General features: G+C 40.0%; 1 protein-coding gene across 2 annotated transcripts in view; it reads left to right on the top strand.

Moving 5' to 3' along the window:
• Positions 1–18,796, top strand: part of GTF2E2 (general transcription factor IIE subunit 2) — an 89,573-nt gene that overhangs the window by 31,987 nt on the left and 38,790 nt on the right. For both annotated transcript variants that reach the window (XM_052661349.1, XM_052661350.1), the window contains exon 4: positions 17,998–18,105. In XM_052661349.1, coding sequence (XP_052517309.1) covers positions 17,998–18,105 — 108 coding nt within the window. The remainder of the gene's footprint in view (positions 1–17,997; positions 18,106–18,796) is intronic.

Here is an 18,796-nt window from a genome sequence, read left to right as displayed (position 1 = left end):
ATTGCCAACATCTGCTGGATCATCGAAAAAGCAAAAGAGTTCCAGAAAAACATCTATTTCTGCTTTATTGACTATGCCAAAGCCTTTGACTGTGTGGATCACAATAAACTGGAAAATTCTGAAAGAGATGGGAATACCAGACCACCTGACCTGCCTCTTGAGAAACGTATATGCAGGTCAGGAAGCAACAGAACTGGACATGGAACAACAGACTGGTTCCAGATAGGAAAAGGAGTGCGTCAAGGCTGTATATTGTCACCCTGGTTATTTAACTTCTGTGCAGAGTACATCATGAGAAACGCTGGGCTGGAAGAAACACAAGCTGGAATCAAGATTGCCGGGAGAAATATCAATATCCTCAGATATGCAGATGACACCACCCTTATGGCAGAAAGTGAAGAGGAACTAAAAAGCCTCTTGATGAAAGTGAAAGAGGAGAGTGAAAAAGTTGGCTTAAAGCTCTACATTCAGAAAACGAAGATCATGGCATCCGGTCCCATCACTTTATGGGAAATAGATGGGGATACAATGTCAGACTTTATTTTTTTGGGCTCCAAAATCACTGCAGATGGTGACTGCAGCCATGAAATTAAAAGAGGCTTACTCCTTGGAAGAAAAGTTATGACCAACCTAGATAGCATATTGAAAAGCAGAGACATTATTTGCCAACAAAGGTCCATCTAGTCAAGGCTATGGTTTTTCCAGTGGTCATGTATGGATGTGAGAGTTGGACTGTGAAGAAACCTGAGCACTGAAGAATTGATGCTTTTGAACTGTGGTGTTGGAGAAGACTCTTGAGAGTCCCTTGGACTGCAAGGAGATCAGCCCTGGGATTCTTTAGAGGGAATGATGCTAAAGCTGAAGCTCCAGTACTTTGGCCACCTCATGTGAAGAGTTGACTCATTGGAAAAGACTCTGATGCTGGGAAGGATTGGAGGCAGGAGGAGAAGGGGATGACAGAGGATGAGATGGCTGGATGGCATCACTGCCTCGATGCAAATGAGTTTGAGTGAACTCCAGGAGTTGGTGATGGATAAGGAGGCCTGGCGTGCTGCAATTCATGTGGTCACAAAGAGCTGGACACGACTGAGCAACTGAACTGAGCAAGGGTCCTATTTTTAACTGTCAGAAAAATATTTAGGATGGGAAGAAACCAGAAGCCCTGACTATAGTGGATAATTTATGATACTTCAGTTATCATTTATGAAGGCTTCCCACAAACAGTGCTTTTTTTTTTTTTGACTTGAGTCCCTGGAGTTTAATTATACTTTCAGGCAATGCATTATAAATTCTGGGTGGAGATGAGAGTTATAACCTTTTTTTGTTTCCTTTTTTTTTTTTTTAGTGAAAAGGTAGCTCTCTTTTTGAAAGGGAAAGTGTACATATGAATGATGATCTGTAAACTCTTTTTTGAAAAGTCTTCAACTCTGAAGAGCTGATAAAGCCAAGAACTTTGGTGCTGCTGCTGCTGAGTTGCTTCAGTTGTGTCTGACTCTGTGCAACCCCATAGATAGCAGCCCACCAGCTCCCCTGTCCCTGGGATTCTCCAAGCAAGAACACTGGAGTGGGTTGCAATTTCCTTCTCCAATCCATGAAAGTGAAAAGTGAAAGTGAAGTCGCTCAGTCACGTCCGACTCTTAGTGACCCCACGGACTGCAGCCCACCTGGCTCCTCCGTCCGTGGGATTTTCCAGGCAAGAGTACTGGAGTGGGGTTCCATTGTCTTCTCTGCAAAAACTTAGAAAGTAAAAAAGGCAACACAAAATGCTCCTCATAGTTTATTCATTCACTGATGGAAGAGCTCTCTTTAATTGCTTGATGAGAATTAAGTAGAAATTATAGGGAGAAGGTTCAGTGGACACCATTAGCTCTGTATGGGACACTGTTCTAGTTCTCAGATGGCAAGTTAATGGTGCACTTTGCTTTTGATTGAATGATTTTTCTGTTGATCTCATTATATTACCTCTTTAGGTGGTTGTACCTTAGTTGTGTAAAACATCATGTTGAAAGCAGTGTGGTTTAGCCTAGCTCAGTGGTTCTCAAAGTGTCGTTCTCCAACCAGTGGCATCAGGATCTCTCGGGGATTTGTAAGAAGTGCATATTCTTGGGCCCTTTCCTGGGTCTACTGAGCTGAAACTCTGGGGGTGCAGCTCAGCAATCTGGGTTTTCACAAGCCCTTCAGGTGATTCTGATTCACACTGAGAACCACTGGGCTAGCTTCTGTCTGAATTAATTCAGACAATCATATTTGAATTTCAAAACTCTGAAGTTCAGAGAAGTTAAATGACCGACTCATAGACACAGCTTTGGTTGATAGCAAGGTTGGGTCAAGAACCTGGATTTATTTATAGTTTTAAGTGAATTTAAATTATAGACCAGTATCTCAGGTCTATACAGGTGTAAAAATCCTTAAAAAGATAGGAACAATCCAAATCCACTCATATTTAAGAAGTATAATATGTCATGATGAAGTAGAGTTTAAGAATGTTAGAGTTTTTACTATTTGGAAATCAGTCAGTGTGAGTCATATTAACAGAACAAATAAGAAAAATCTTAGGATCATTTTAGATACAGAAAATGCTTCTGATAAAAGCTGACACCTGTTTATGATAAAAACTTTTAACAAGTTAGTAATAGAAGCAGAGTTCCTTAGGAAAACAGAATGGCCTTTCTCAATCTTGTTACTCTGTAAAAAGCCTTGAAATAATTTTTAGGTCTCAGGGAACTCTTATTAAAAAATTGTTATACCTACAGCTCATGTAATTACTTAACTGTAAGTTGTGACTGTCATAGCCAATAATAATTGTTCATGTAAGTAGAGAATGCGAGTTTCTTTGTATATATTTTGCTCTATTTATTAGCCTACTCTTTTCATGTGTGTGAGGTTCCTCCTCTCCAGAAAGGATACCAACTCTAATGCAAGTCGGTGGTATGTAAGCTTCAGTTTTTTCTTTAATTTTAAAAGTTAGTTTGTTTTTGGCTGTGCTGGGTCTTCGTTGCTGCTCAGGCTTTTCTCTAGTTGCAGCGAGCGGGGGCTGCTCTCTGTGGTGATGTGCAGGCTTCTCACTGCAGTGACTCTCCTGTGGAGCGTGGGTCCTCGGATGCGAGGGCTTCAGGAGTTGTGGCTCCCAGGCTGCAGAGCACAGGCTCAGTAGTCGTGGTGCACGGGCTTAGTTGCTCCACAGCCTGTGGGGTCTCCTCAGATCAGGGATCAAATCCACTGAGCCACCAGGGAAGCTCCTTTAAATTTTTTTTTTTTAAACCTTACCCAGGTAGGGAGTTTACTTATTCACGAATGAGCAGACGAGCCAGAGAAAGAAAGAGTCCTTCAGCCAGGCATACTTTTTCATTGAAAGGAAGGGAAAATACGGTTTGATTTTTGTCATGTCGTCCTTCTCCATCTACATTTCAGTAACACTTGAGACTTGCTGACATCCTTCCTCACTCTCAAGCCCAAACAGCAGGATTTCCTTTTGCTACATGATTTTTCCAAAGATTCTGTTTTCTTTTGAAAATCAGAAGCCACTGTAAGTCAGAACATTTTTTCTAGAGTCTTGCAGAAACTTGTTCAACTGGTTCATATAATTAAAAAAAAAAAAAGTCTGCAAAGAAAGCTGGCTTCTGCAGTCCTTTTTCATCTTCAGAGCACTCAGTGAAGTATGGTCTCCTATTTTCTTGAAAGCACTTCTGTAACTCACCTGTCAGCTTAAATGTTCTTTGAGAGAAATCTGCTAAGCCACTGGATTTCTGTATGCAGCAGATTTCTGTGCCCAAGTGTACTGGTCTTTGTGTAATAAAGCAGACCATTTTTGTACCATTATTTAAGACATTTTTCATTTCATTTCCAAAGGTTTTTGATACTGGTACCTCTCTGAAGAAATCAGTGTGTTGTGATAACATCATTATTTATATATGTGTGTGTGTGTGTGTGTGTGTGTGTGTGTGTGTGTGTGTTTAAACAAGAGGTAAAACCTTGTACTGAGCCAGCCATTGATCGGACACATCAATGAGAATACCAGCACGGTTCCTCCAAGACAGACCTTTGTTTCCAGATATAAAGACACCACCTAAATGTCCTTCTCTTTGCTTGTTCATGGTGGTTCTTTGCAGTAGCAAAGTTTTTCTTGAAATTCACCATCATTTAAAAACTTTACAGATGTTACTTCATGATATTTATTGGTGAAATCTGTTGGTTTGTCAGCCTAGATAGACAAGCTGCTGTTTCTCAGTTTATTAAATATGCCTCAGCAGCACCATGTGATATGTCATCAGTTCGTTGACTTAAACTGTTTGATAACGTTTCAGTTTCTCATAATATGCATTTTACTCACTGTCATTTGATAGGATGGCGTTATTAGGGTTCCTGCTAGCAGTGGGATATCCCCTAATCCCCCTTTTCTGGGTAATAAGTTTTACTGTAACGTGCTTCCTGAGCCTTTTCACTCAATGTAACTTTTTAAAATGGAACTTTTACTCTGTTTGGTTTGAGATTTCCAATAGCTATTTAAAATGGTGAGTACCTTGACTTTTCCAGTGCCTGTTACTTCTGCTTAAGTGTCTTTTCAGTTTTACTGGAACCGTTATAAGTTGTTTGCCGTAGTGGTGAATAATGGACTAGGACTCTGTGGATGATCAGGCCATGTAAAATACATTGGTTACTAGCTCTCACTGTAATGGTAGGCTCTTTTGGTATCTCGTTGCACTGGTGCAGTGAAATGGCTTAGAAGATTATAGTTCTACAGTAAAGGGTCCATCTGCCAATGCAGAAGACACAGGTGGAATCCCTGGGTTGGGAAGATCCCCTTTAGAAGGAAATGGCAACCCACTCCAGTATTCTTGCCTGGGAAATCCCATGGATAGAGGAGCCTGGTGTGCTGTGGTCCATGGGATCACAAAGGGTCGAACACGACGGAGCGACTAAAGAACAGCAGCAGCCTGATTAGGATTGTTCATGGGCTTAGGCTTAGATTCTTCTATCACAGATCTCACCTTCAGAAATCATCACAGTGAACTGTTGGACACGTTTATAAAACAGTCTCTAATAAAGGATAAAACAGCAAGTAATACTAACTTTGCAAAAAATGTCTCAAAAAATATGAACAACTCACAGAATTTTACTTTTATTACTGCATGGTCATGTTGTGCAACATTTACAACAGCAGATCAGAAGGAGGCGGTTGAGTCTCAGTATGGAAGATTCCTTGTTTAGAATTTCCGCCAAATTTCCTGTTAGACAAGCAGAGCTGCTTTTTTGCTCCTGTAAGTCATTTTTTAAATCACAATTTCTTATGGTACACCTAGTGACATCTTATGGATCCCTAGATTTCTGTGGAACAATGATGGGGAAACCCTGTAATGGGGGAGCGGTGATGGAAACCTCCATGCATGCTAAGTCTCATCAGTCATGTCCGACTCTTTGCAACCCCATTGGACTGTAGCCCACCAGGCTCCTCTGTCCATGGGATTCTCCAGGCAAGAATACTGGAGTGGATTGCTGTGCCCTTCTCCAGGGGATCTTCCTGACCCAGGGATTGAACCTGTGTCTCCTGCATTGCAGGCAGATTCTTTACCACTGAGCCACTGGGGAAGCCCAGTAAAAACCTCCATACTTACGGTGAAATAGTGCTTTTCCTCAGAAGTCATAAAAAGATAGTTACTTGTCACTTCTATACTATGCTGGAAGTCCTACCCAGTGCAATAAAGCAAGAAAAAAGAAATGGCAAATGTAAAAGTTGTAAAGGAAGAAGTGAAACTGTAGACATGATTAAGTACATGGGAAAGCCAAGGCAATTTGCCAACTGTTGGAATTAAATATGTTTAATAGGGTTGCTACATACAGAGTCAGTATTGCTAAAATCAGTCTCTACAAAGTAACAAGAAAAAAATCAGTAAAATTACAAAGTGTAGTGCTGGGGTCCAGCCCCGGTGGATCCAGGGAATTCAAAGTGGGGACGGCGTTGGCGTGAGAAAAACTTATTTATTTATTAATATAAGATTAGATTAGGAAGAAATAGTGTAGTAGGAAAATTAAGTGGAGAGAAGAGGCTGATTAACTTGGGTTACGTGGAAAACCAATAAAGTTCCAGACAAGGAGCTTGCACCATCTACGTTAGGCCACCGGCACTCGCTTGAATATCTAAGGGTGCCTTGCCTTAGGCTCCCTTTCGCGCGGGTCTTAACAGCCAGGGCAAGTAAGTAGACTTGGCGGGCCTCCGCGCCCCAGATGGGAATTCAGCCTGAAATTAAAGAGGAAAAGGAAAAAGAGAGAGAGGGAGACATGGGGGAAACCAGTCCACCGACTGGCTCTCCTTCTATTGTCCTTCAAGGCCTTTTATACTTTTGATTATACATAGAGATCAATGGGTAATACAAAATTATGTAGCGTTAGCAGCCCAGACTCTTTCTGTGTATCTTTGTATACAGAGTATCTCAGGTGATTTACATTATCTTCTGGCCAAGAGGCTTGTTAACACTTTTTGGCTCTCTTCCTTAATGAATGTTAATTTCATTTCCCCTGAAGTGTTTTTCTTTAATCTGCATCTCTTTAAAGCATTAAAGTTACATCTCTATAGAACAAAGGTGCAGTGGGTTGTAAGAAAGAAGGTACTTAACTCAAAGATCTAATGTTGCTAATACCAGGCCTACTACTTGTTTTTCTATACACCAACTATATCTAGAAATAAAGGATATGAAAATTTGGCAGCAAGTATTGGCTCAACAAATGAAACTTTTAATCAGTCCTATTCTAATGATTTGACTCTTCGGAAGCCCCTACATTCCTAGGATGTTTTAAGCTTCCTGTGCCTCCTGCCGTCAGGAGGCCTCAAACAATCATGTGCGCAGCAGCAGGCAGGCTAGAAAGCCATCAGAGGGGTTTTTGGATTGAAACACTCTTTCAAATGCAGAAGACTAAAGCCCTGAATTGACTTTTTCCAGAGAATGTCAGAAGAGTGGAAAAGCAGGCAGATTCTTATTTTTTGGGGGGGTGGGGGGGGGTGGATGCTCAGGAATTCAAACCTGAGGTCTGATTAGCCTTGCCATCAGAGCTCTGCCACATGACCTTGTCACGGGTGGAATTCCTCATGCTGGCTCCCGGAAGTGTAGTACACCAAAAATCATCTAATGACCAGGAAGAAATTGAACAAAGATGTGTAATACCCTTCACTGAAAACTGAAATCTTTAGCTCTACAGTATTGAGTATTCTCTTTAGGTGCTCCCCCATTTTTCTTAGTTCTTGATCTAAGAGCAGGAAATAAAAGTAATTTTAAGTTTCTCAGGTTTATATCTCTTGTTCTTTTTTTTTGTTTTTTTTTTCCTTTGCTGGTCACTCGTATTTTCTTATCTTTTCCCTTGACAGTTTGATAGCTGTGTTTCTTGGCTTCTCTCTTTACATAGTTTCAAAATGGTTAGGCTTTTGTATCTTGAGTATTCCATCTTTGTACTTTTCTAATTTTAAAAGTCCCACTTATTTTAAATATTAAAACGAGTAATAACAGACATGGCTAGTGCTTTCTAAATTTTTTCTTGAGCTGTCTTCATTCTTACTTGCTTCTGTTTCCAGATTAACTTAGCCTTTTGATAATCTTACGTGATAGTATAATGGGGGAGAAGTTTTTAATGTGAAGAAAATTAGGAAAATTATAAAATTTGAGAATTAGTGACAATGAAGAGTATGGAATAATTACTTTGAAGGACTTGATTTGGCTGTCCTTAAACAAGTAAAATTACCCTAGACTCCCTTATTCCTTCTCCTTTAGGCTAGGCTTTTCCAGGTCCATATGTCCAAAATATGTACAAATATATTACATATATCCAAAGTAAGCAAAGTACCAGTGCAAAATGCACTGATCTCCACCTGTTTTATTTATTTATGGCTGTGCTGGGTCTTTGTTGCTGTGCATGCACTTCCTCTAGTTGCAGTGAGTGGGGGCTGCTCACTAGCTGAGGTGCCAGGGTTTCTTGTTGAGGTGACTTCTCTTGTTGCAGAGTACAGGCTGTAGGTGCACGGGTGCAGTAGTTGTGGTACACGGGCTTAGTTGTTCCACAGTATGTGGGGTCTTAGTTCCCTGACCAGGGATCGAACCTGTGTCCCCTGCATTGGCAGGCAGATTTTAACTAGTGGACCACTAGGGAAGTCCCAGTCTCCACCTGTTTTTGATTCACCACCCCCAAATTAAATTTTTTCTGGCCTACTGTTTTTATATGTGCTAATGTACTACTGCACAGATAAAGTGTGTATGTTTTAAACTTGCACAGAATTAAGAATTTTTGAAAGTTGAGATTAAAAAAATGAATGTTTTCTTAAAAGCTGTTTTGCTAAGTAAAGCAATATGTCATTCATCATGTCTGAAAATCTTCATTTAGCTTTTTCTGTAAAGTAACTTGTGTCTTAAAGATTAAGTTTAGTGTATTTGGATCCTGGGTTTCAATTTGCATTCATAGCTATAAATACATAGATTTTTAGATCTGCAGGGAAGAAAGTCCTTATCTTGGTTTCTTATTGCTGCTGTAACAAATTACCACCAACTTGGTGGCTTAAAATAACACAAATACGTTATCTTCCAGTTTTGTAGGTCCAAAGTCCAAAGTCAGTCTCACTGGGCTGTATCCAGGTGGTTCCTCTGGAGACTGTGAAGAGATCTTCTGTTCTCTTTTCTTTTTCAGCTTCTGGAGACCAGCTGTGTTTCCTGACACATGGCCCCTTCCTTCCATCTCTCCAGCCTCTTATTTCCATTGTCACATCTGCTACTATTCACATTCACTGTGACTTTTCCCAGGACACTTGTGATTACTGCCTATGCAGTAAGCCACAGTAATCTTTGGTCACATCAGTGAAGTCCCTTTTGCCATATATGGTAACACTTCAGGTTGCAAGGGTTTGGACACGGATATCCTTGGGGGAGAGGATGCAGTATTTGGGGGAGAGGATTCTCTAGTGACACAGTCACAGTATTACATTACAAAAATTTGTGTGTGTGTTTTTTTTAATATTCTTGTCAACTCATTAGGCATTTTGGTTAGTACATTTCCATCTTTGTGTGTCATTCAGTTCATGCAAATATGTCAGAAGGATTTATAATTTTTTATATTTTTGATGTATTGATTTGAAATTCACTGAAGGGTTTTGTTAGAAGTGTTTTTAAAAATAAAGGTTAAAAATAAAAAATTTCTAAAATTTTGAAAATAGGCAGGTATGAGTTTTTATTCTTAAATATTTTAAACTCAAGTCACATACTGATGGAAGTATTTCCTAAAGGTTCTTTTTCAATGTGCTCTTCCTTCAGCATAAATTTCTTTCCAAAATACTTGCTTTGTTACTTTCAAATGTTAAAATGCTAGTTTTACTTTGAAGGAATTGTTAGCAAACTATGAATAACCTCTGTAATCTTAGAAATAGCTAACAAATTTGAAACACTTGCCTTTTTGTAAAACAAATTTGTGACTCAGTTTTAAGTGGATGTTCCTTAATAGGTTAATAAAATCATTATACAGTCTCTATTTTAAAGGTCTTAAAAAAAAAGATTCACTGCAGTGCTGGAATCTTACAGTAGATGAACTATAGTGTGCTGCAGAAGGCTGAGAGTGAATGAGTGAGGCCATGCCCGTCAACCCCCTTGTCATGTGGGATTCCCACTCTTTTCTCAGGCTTCCTCCACGCGCATCACTATCTGAAATGTGGGTCATCTGACATGAAGCCAGGGGAGTCTTCTGGTGTCAGTTCACATTCAGTATTAGTAAAACATAATTTGTAAGTGGAAATTTTAAATTAAAAAATTTAATAAAGCTTTCAAATGGATCGACCTTCGTAGCTCTGGGTTGTGTGCACTTGGCTTTGGAGCCCCCTGTGCTTTGCTGTACTGCAGCTGCTGCTCCTTCCTGTTTCTCTAGTCACCATTCAGAGGTTTGTCCACATTCAGCTTTCTCTTTCATTTCCTCTGAATGTCCCTGTGTTTTTGGCAGATAATTAGATACCTAACTTTCATACATGTGCATTTAGCTCTGACCCTATTTTGGGAGCTCTTGAAAGGCAGAAGTGGTTTGCGTTTCATTGTGTGTCTCGTTGCAGTACTTTTGGCATATGGGAGTTATCAAGTAAGTGAATGAATTAACAGCAAATGCTCAATAAATGGTTCTTCATGGTATGTCTTCAGTTTTACATATTTTTGTTTCTTGGCCATGCTCTGCAGCATGTGGTATCTTAGTTTCCTGACCAGGGATCGAACTTATGCCTCTTGCCTTGTAAGCACAGAATCTTAACCAAGGACCACCAGGGAAGTTGCAGGCTTTATATCTTTATATGCTTTCTAAACATACCTTTGAAATATTTTTGTTCTAGTTATATAGTGGCCTGACTGAAGCCCAGAGAGACTCAAAAACCTGCCCAACAGTGGTGAAGCTTAGGGCCTTGAATATTTCTTTTTAATTTAACTCTTTTTTTGTTTACATAATATGTCTCTAAATATGAAAAACAATATGAGAAGGTATAAATGAAGAAATCTTGTTCTTGGCTGTATTTCTACTTATTTTCTCTCCTGGTTTACTTCCTATCAGTTCCGTTCAGTTCAGTTGCTCAGTCGTGTCCGACTCTTTGCAACCCCATGAATCACAGCATACCAGGCCTCCTTGTCCATCACCAACTCCCAGAGTTCACTCAAACTCATGTCCATCGAGTCAGCGATACCATCCAGCCATCTCATCCTCTGTCATTTCCTCCTCCTGCCCCCAGTCCCTCCCAGCATCAGAGTCTTTTCCAATGAGTCAGCTCTTTGCATGAGGTGGCCAAAGTATTGGAGTTTCAGCTTTAACGTCAGTCCTTCCAGTGAGCACCCAGGACTGATCTCCTTTAGAATGGACTCTTTGAATCTTCTTGCAGTCCAAGGGACACTCAAGAGTCTTCTCCAACACCACAGTTTAAAAGCATCAATTCTTCAGCGCTCAGCTTTCTTCACAGTCCAAGTCTCACATCCATACATGACCACAGGAAAAATCATAGCCTTGACTAGATGGACCTTTGTTGGCAAAGTAATGTCTCTCTCTGCTTTTGAATATGCTATCTAGTTTGGTCATAACTTTCCTTCCAAGGAGTAAGCATCTTTTAATTTCATGGCTGCAATCAACCATCTGCAGTGATTTTGGAGCTGAAAGAAGTAAAGTCTGATGCTGTTTCCCCATCTATTTCCAATGAAGTGATGGGACCAGATGCCATGATCTTCGTTTTCTGAGTGTTGAGCTTTAAGGCAACTTTTTCACTCTCCTCTTTCACTTTCATCAAGAGGCCGTTAAGTTCCTCTTCACTTTCTGCCATAAGGGTGGTCATCTGCATATCTGAGGTTATTGACATTTCTCCCAGCAGTCTTCATTCCAGCTTGTGCTTCGTCCAGCCCAGCGTTTCTCGTGATGTACTCTGCATATATAAGTTAAATAAGCAGGGTGACAATATACACCCTTGACGTACTCCTTTTCCTATTTGGAACCAGTCTGTGGTTCTATGTCCAGTTCAAACTGTTGCTTCCTGACCTGCATATAGGTTTCTCAAGAGGCAGGTCAGGTGGTCTGGTATTCCCATCTCTTTCAGAATTTTCCACAGTTTCTTGTGATCCACACAGTCAAAGGCTTTGGCATAGTCAATAAAGCAGAAATAGATGTTTTTCTGGAACTCTTGCTTTTTCGATGATCCAGCAGATGTTGGCAATTTGATCTCTGGTTCCTCTGCCTTTTCTAAAACCAGCTTGAACATCTGGAAGTTCATGGTTCACATACTGCTGAAGCCTGGCTTGGAGAATTTTGAGCATTACTCTACTAGCATGCGAGATGAGTGCAATTTTGTGGTAGTTTGAGCATTCTTTGGCATTGCCTTTCTTTGGAATTGGAATGAAAACTGACCTTTCAGTCCTGTGGCCACTGCTGAGTTTTCCAAATTTGCTGGCATATTGAGTGCAGCACTTTCACAGCATCATCTTTCAGGATTTGAAATAGCTCAACTGGAATTCCATCACCTCCACTAGCAGCAACTAAATTGTTTGTGGTCTCCATAGTTTTGCTTTTTCAGAATGCCATATAGTTAATATGTTGTTTTTCAGTCACTAAGTCGTTTCTGACTCTTTGTGACCCTGTGAACTGCACCACGCCAGGCTTCCCTTTCCTTCACTATCTCCCTGAGTTTGCTCAACTCAGGTCCATTGAGTCAGTGATGCTATGCAACCATCTCATCTTCTATCACCGCCTTCTCTTACCCTCAATCTTTCCCAGTATCAGAGTCTCTTCCAGTGAGTTGGCTGATTGCATCAGGTGGCCAAAGTGTTGGAACTTAAGCTTCAGCATCAATCTTTTGAATTAATCAGTCTTTTTCAGTGAATATTCAGGTTTGGCCCACTTTAGGATTGATTGATCTCCTTGCTGTCCAAGGGACTCTTCAGTCTTCTCCAGCACCACAGTTCGAAAGCATCAGTTCTTGAACCCTCAGCCTTCTTTATAGTCCAACTCTCACATGTGTACGTAACTACTAGAAAAGCCATAGCTTTGATTCTAGGCACCTTTGTGGGCAAAGTGACGTCTCTGCCTTTTAATACACTATCTAGATTTGTCATAACTTTTCTTCCAAGGAGCAAGTGTCTTAATTTCATGGCTGAAGTCACTGTCCACAGTGAGTTTGGAGCCCAAGAAATGAAGTCTGTCACTGTTTCCACTTTTTCCTCACCTATTTGCCATCAAGTGATGGGATGCCATGAAGTGATGCCATGACTGTAGTTTTTTGAATGTTGAGTTTTAAGCTAGCCTTTTCACTCTCCTTTTTCACCTTCATCAAGAGGCTCTTTAATTCCTCTTCGCTCTCTGCCTTTAGCGTGGTATCATCTGCATATCTGAGGTTATTGATATTTCTCCTGGCAGTTTTGATTCCAGCTTGTGCTTCATCCAGCCTGGCATTCCCATGATGTACTCTGCATATATTTTCCATTATAAGGTACTACAAGATATCGACTACAGTTCCCTGTGTTATATAGTAAAAACCTTTGTTGCTTCTTGCATATCTATTTTTTTTCAGTTAGAAATTGAGCTTTCTGTTTATACTAAGTCAAGCAAGTGGAATGAACATGTCATAAATTTTTTAGCTATGCAAAAATTCATAAGTTTTCTAAATACATGTATTATACATAGTATGTATATATATATGTATTTGTGCCTGATAAAGAACATCAAAAGAGAAAAAAACGATGAAATTGGAAAACATAAACTGAATTAAACGGGAGCACTGAATATGAGATAGAAAAGTGAAACAACCTAGATAAAAGTAAAAGATCCTCATATAGTTCAATTGTTTTTAAACATGACTGCTCATTAGAAACATATCTGGAGCTCTGGCAAAAAAAAAAAGAACAATCCCTGGGCATTTGTATTTTTTCAAAAAATCAATAGCCAGACAAAAAATAAAAGATAATTACAGTTGCAAGCCGTACTGGGAACGTGATTAACCTAGCAATATGAAATAATTCGGAGAAGGCAATGGCACCCCACTCCAGTACTCTTGCTTGGAAAATCCCACGGACGGAGGAGCGTCCGACTCAGCGACTTCACTTTGACTTTTCACTTTCATGCACTGGAGGAGGAAATGGCAACCCACTCCAGTATTCTTGCCTGAGAATCCCAGAGATGGGGTAGCCTGGTGGGCTGCCGTCTATGGGGTCGCACAGAGTTGGACACGACTGAAGTGACTTAGCAGTAGCAGTATGAAATAATTACATACAACATGGGGGGTCAAGCAGAGTGATGTGCTAAGTGGAAGTGCATACAAGCACGTGTTTTCATCTGCTCAGCTGGTCTGTGTCTTTTGGTTGGTGCATTTAATCCATTTACATTTAAAATAATTATTGATGTGTATGATCCTATTACTGTTTTCTTAACTATTTGGGGTTTATTTTCTTTATGTAAAATTTTTCCTTCTCTTGTTTTCTGTCTAGAGAAGTTCTTCATCATTTGTTGTAAAAGCTGGTTTGGTGGTGCTGAATTCTCGTTGCTTTTGCTTGTCTGAAAAGCCTTTGATTTCTCGATCAAATCTGAAAGAGAGTATTGCTGGGTAGAATATTCTTGGTTGTAGGTTCTTTCCTTTCATCACTTTAAATATATCCTGCCATTATTTCATTCTGACTTGTAGAGTTTCTGTTGAGAAATCAGCTGATAGCATGATGGGAGTTCCCTTGTATGTTGTCGTTTTTCCCTTATTGCTTTTAATAGTTTATCTTTAATTTTTGTCTGCTTGATCACTATGTGTCTCGGTGTGTTCCTCCTTGAATTTATCCTTCCTACTTCCTGAGTTTATCCTCTGTGCTTCCTGGACTTGTTGATTATTTCCTTTCCCATGTTAGGGATGTTTTCAGCTATTATATCGTCATATATTTTCTCAAGTCCTTTCTCTCTTCTCCTTCTGGGAACCCTATAATGTGAATGTTCGTTTGTTTAGTGTTGTCCCAAAGGTGTCTTAGGCTGTTTTCATTTCTTTTCTTTCTTTTTTTTTTTTGTATATTCTGTGGCAGTGATTTCCACCATTCTGTCCTCCAGGTCATTTATCCGTTCTTCTGCCTCAGTTGTTCTGCTGTGGAATCCGTCTAGTGTATTATTCACCTCTGTCTGTTCTTTGGTTCCTGCAGATCTTTGGTAAACATTTCTTCCTTCTTCTCAATCTTTGCCTCCATTCTTTTTCCAAGATCCTGAATCATCTTCAGTATCATTATTCTGAATTCTTTTTTTGGAAGATTGCCTATCTCAACTTCATTTAGATGTTTTTCTGAGGTTTTATCTTGTCCCTTCATCTGGGAGTTACCTTTCTACTTTTTCATGATGGTTAACTTTCTGTAATGTGGTTTTGTTTTACTTGCTGTGGGATTGTGCTTCTGCTTGCTTCTTCTGTCTGGCCTCTGATGAAGGAGGCTAAGAGGCTTGTGTAAGCTTCCTGATGCTAGGGATTGGTGGTGGGAAAAAATGGGTCTTGGTCTGGTGGGCAGGGCCTTGCTCACTAAAGTCAGTCAGTCAGTCAGTTCAGTCACTCAGTCATGTCTGACTCTTTGTGACCCCATGGTTTGCAGCATGCCAGGCCTCCCTGTCCATCACCAACTCCTGGAGTTTACTCAAACTCATGGAGTTTACTCAAACTCATGACCATTGAGTTGGTGATGCCATCCAACCATCTCATCCTCTGTCATCCCCTTCTCCTCCTGCCTTCGATCTTTCTTAGCATCAGGGTCTTTTCCAGTGAGTCAGCTCTTTGCATCAGGTGGCCAAAGTATTGGAGTTTCAGCTTCAGCATCAGTCCTTCCAATGAATATTCAGGACTGATTTCCTTCAGGATGGACTGGTTTGATCTCCTTACAGTTCAGGGGCCTCTCAAGAGTCTTCTCCAACACCACAGTTTAAAAGCATCAATTCTTCGGTGCTCAGCTTTCTTTATAGTCCAACTCTCACATCCATATATGACTACTGGAAAAACCATAGCCTTGACTAGACGGACCTTTGTTGGCAAAGTAATATCTCTGATTTTTATATGCTGTCTAGGTTGGTCATTCATAATTTTTCTTCCAAGGAGTAAGTGTCTTTATTTCATGGCTGAAGTCACCATCTTCAGTGCTGAGTAAAGCTTTACTCCAATTATCTGCTGATGGGGGTAGGGTTGCGCTCCCTCCCTGGTAGTTGTTTGGCCTGAGATGACCCAGCCGTGGGGTCTGTGAGCTCTATGGTCCAGTTAAGTGTGACCTCCAAGAGAGTTTACACCAAAGGGGACCTTCCCAGACAGCTGTTTGCCAGTTCCCCTGTCCCTGTGGTGAGCTGCTGCTGACTCAGGCCTCCACAGGAGACTCTCCAGCATGAGCAGGTAGGTTTGGTTCAGTTTCTTGTGGAGTCACTGCTCCTTTCCTCTGAATCTTCGTGTACGCAAAGTTGTTTGTGTCTTTCAAGACTGGAGTCTGCTTCCCCTAGTTCTGTGAAAGTCTTAGAATCAAATCCTGCTGACTTTCAAGGTCAGATTCCCTGGGGATTCTCAGTCCCTTTGTTGGGTCCCCAGGCTGGGAAGCCTGATGTGGGGCTTCAAACCTTCACAACAGTGGGAGAACTTCTTTGTTATTATTGTTCTCCAGTTTGTGGGTCACCCACCTGGTGAGTGTGGGATTTGATTTTTTCCTGATTGTGCCCCTCCTACCGTCTCACTGTGGCTTCTTTGCCTTTGGACATGGGATATCTTTTTTTGGTAGTTTCCAGAATCCTCCTGTTGATGGCTGTTGAACAGCTCGTTTTGATTTTGGTGTTCTCGCAGCAGATGAGCAGACGTCCTTCTACTCTGCCATCTTGAGCTGGAAGTCCTCCTTTCCCAATATTGTTGCATGTCCAGTTGTAACTGTTGCTTGTTGACCTGCCTACAGGTTTCTTAGGTAAGGTGGTCTGGTATTCCCATCTCTTTTAGAAATGTCCACAGTTTGTTGTGATTCACACAGTCAAAAGCTTTAGCATAGTCAATGAAGCAGAAGTAGATTTTTTTTGGAATTCCCTTGCTTTTTCCATGATCCAACAGATGTTGGCAGTTTGAGCTCTGGTTTCTCTGCGTTTTCTAAATCCAGCTTGTACATCTGGGAGTTCTTGGTACATGTACTGTTGAAGCCTAGTATGAAACATTTTGAGCATTACCTTGCTAGCATGTGAATGAGCACAATTGTGCTGCAGTTTGAACATTCTTTGGCATTGCCTTTCTTCGGGATTAGAATGAAAACTGACCTTTTCCAGTCCTGTGGCCACTGCTGAGTTGTCCAAACTTGCTGACATTGAGTGTGGCACCTTCACAGCATCATCTTTTAGGATTTGAAATAGCTCAGCTGAAATTACATCACCTTCACAAATTATATCACCTCCACTAGCTTTGTTTGTCGAAATACTTCCTAAGGTGCGCTTGACTTCACATTCCAGAATGTCTGGCTCTAGGTGAGTAACCACACCATTGTGGTTTTCTGTGTCATTAAGACCTTTTTTATACAGTTCATGATGTACTCTGCACATAATCATTTGCATTTCCACCAGCAAAGAAGGAGAGTCCTTTTCTCTACATCCTCACCAGCATTTGGTCTCAACATATTTTTCTTAATAGTTTGTATTGGACATCTTTGCAGATCAGCACATTGCGAACACCTGCATTTTCTTTTTTAACATCTGTATAGTAGCATTGATATGCTGTAATTTAATCGGTCCTCTGTTGATGGGCCCTTGTTCAGACACTCAGTCGTGTCCAACTCTTTGCGACCCCATGGACTGCAGCACGCCAGGCTTCCCTCTCCTTCACTATCTCCTGAGGTTTGCTCAGACTCAGGTCCATTGATGGCTACTTGAGTTGTTTCTAGTATTTTCCTTTTAAAAGGATGCTGCAGGTAACTTTTCTGCTTTTCTATGTTGTAGTTCTTCTAGGGTGAATGCTCCGAATTGGATTTGCTAGATTAAGGTTTTCAGTGCATTTCTGTTGCCAAATTCCCTTCCAAGGAATCATATCAATTTGCATTGTTTACCAGCAGTGTGTTAGAGGGCCTGTTTCCTTATAGCCTTACCAATTGAGTTGTCAAATAAGGATTTTTGCCAGTGTAATAGATGAGAAATGTCTTAGTGGAAGTTGAGTATCTTTTCCTCCATTGATGGTCATTAGCATTTCTTTTTTTGTGATTTGTATGTTCCTGTTTTGGGGTCCTTTTCATGTTAGCTTTTTGGAACTGTTCAAATGTTAGGAAGGTTAACTTTTTGTGATAAGAATTGCAAATATTTTTTCTCATTTTATTGTTTGATTTTATGTAGCTTCAAGTTTGAACTCAGTTCTGATTTTATAGTCCATTATTTTATAGTCCATTCTCTTCTTCACTATAATTGTACTGCTTCAAATAATTACACATTCTACATTCCTGAAAAGATTCATTTACCCTGTTATTTAATACACCTAGCATTTTAAAACCGTCTTCAAATAGCAATTTCTTCCTTCAATAGACACGGCATCAGCGAGGAGATACACATCCTCTTACTTTAGAAGAAATTTTGGATGAAACGCAACATTTAGATATTGGACTCAAGCAGAAGCAATGGCTAATGAGTGAGGTAAGAATAGTCTTAAATTATTGTAAATTTTTTTTACTGTAGGGTTTTCATATACTGAAATTGATAAGTTTTTTCTTGAATTGGTATAGGGTTTTTTTTTTAAAACACACATTTTGAGATTGATTTGTTTTTGTATATTCTGTGTATCTGTTTTAAAATGTTGGAGACAGTAGCATTAAAGTTGTAAAGAAGTCAGTCACTACTAATTTTTAAGTTTTTACAGAATAATTGATGCTTATTTTGAATTGCTTAATTTGTAATGTATGTATTTGACAGATTGTATTGTTTCTATGTTTTGGGACATATAAAGCTTGAAGTATTATAGGGAAAGCAAGATTTTTGTTAAGAAATGTATTTGTCGTACTGCTACTGCTATTATGAGTTGACAGTGATGTTACTGCATCTGGCAAGTCACTTGGAAAAATAACCACGAATATTTTGTATATATACACACAACGTGTGTATCTGAAAACAGTGACTGTGTTAATTTGGAAATGAGTAGCACTTTAAAATAAAAATTGAGATATTTGTCTCTTTTCTGGCTAAGTATGAAATGACAATTCATTAAGGCAACTTTCTAGGAACAGTGCTGATTTTAAATGTAAACTTCCTAAAATAGAATTCAGTTTATTTTACCAAGCAAGATAGTCTTGATTTTCATAATGTAAAATGAACTAGTTAGGCAGTACCA

This window comes from Budorcas taxicolor, chromosome 24, assembly GCF_023091745.1.
Source record: "Budorcas taxicolor isolate Tak-1 chromosome 24, Takin1.1, whole genome shotgun sequence".
NCBI classification, from domain to species: domain Eukaryota; kingdom Metazoa; phylum Chordata; class Mammalia; order Artiodactyla; family Bovidae; genus Budorcas; species Budorcas taxicolor.
The sequence above is the reverse complement of the archived record's forward strand: the minus strand, read 5'-3'. Positions and strand labels throughout refer to the sequence as shown.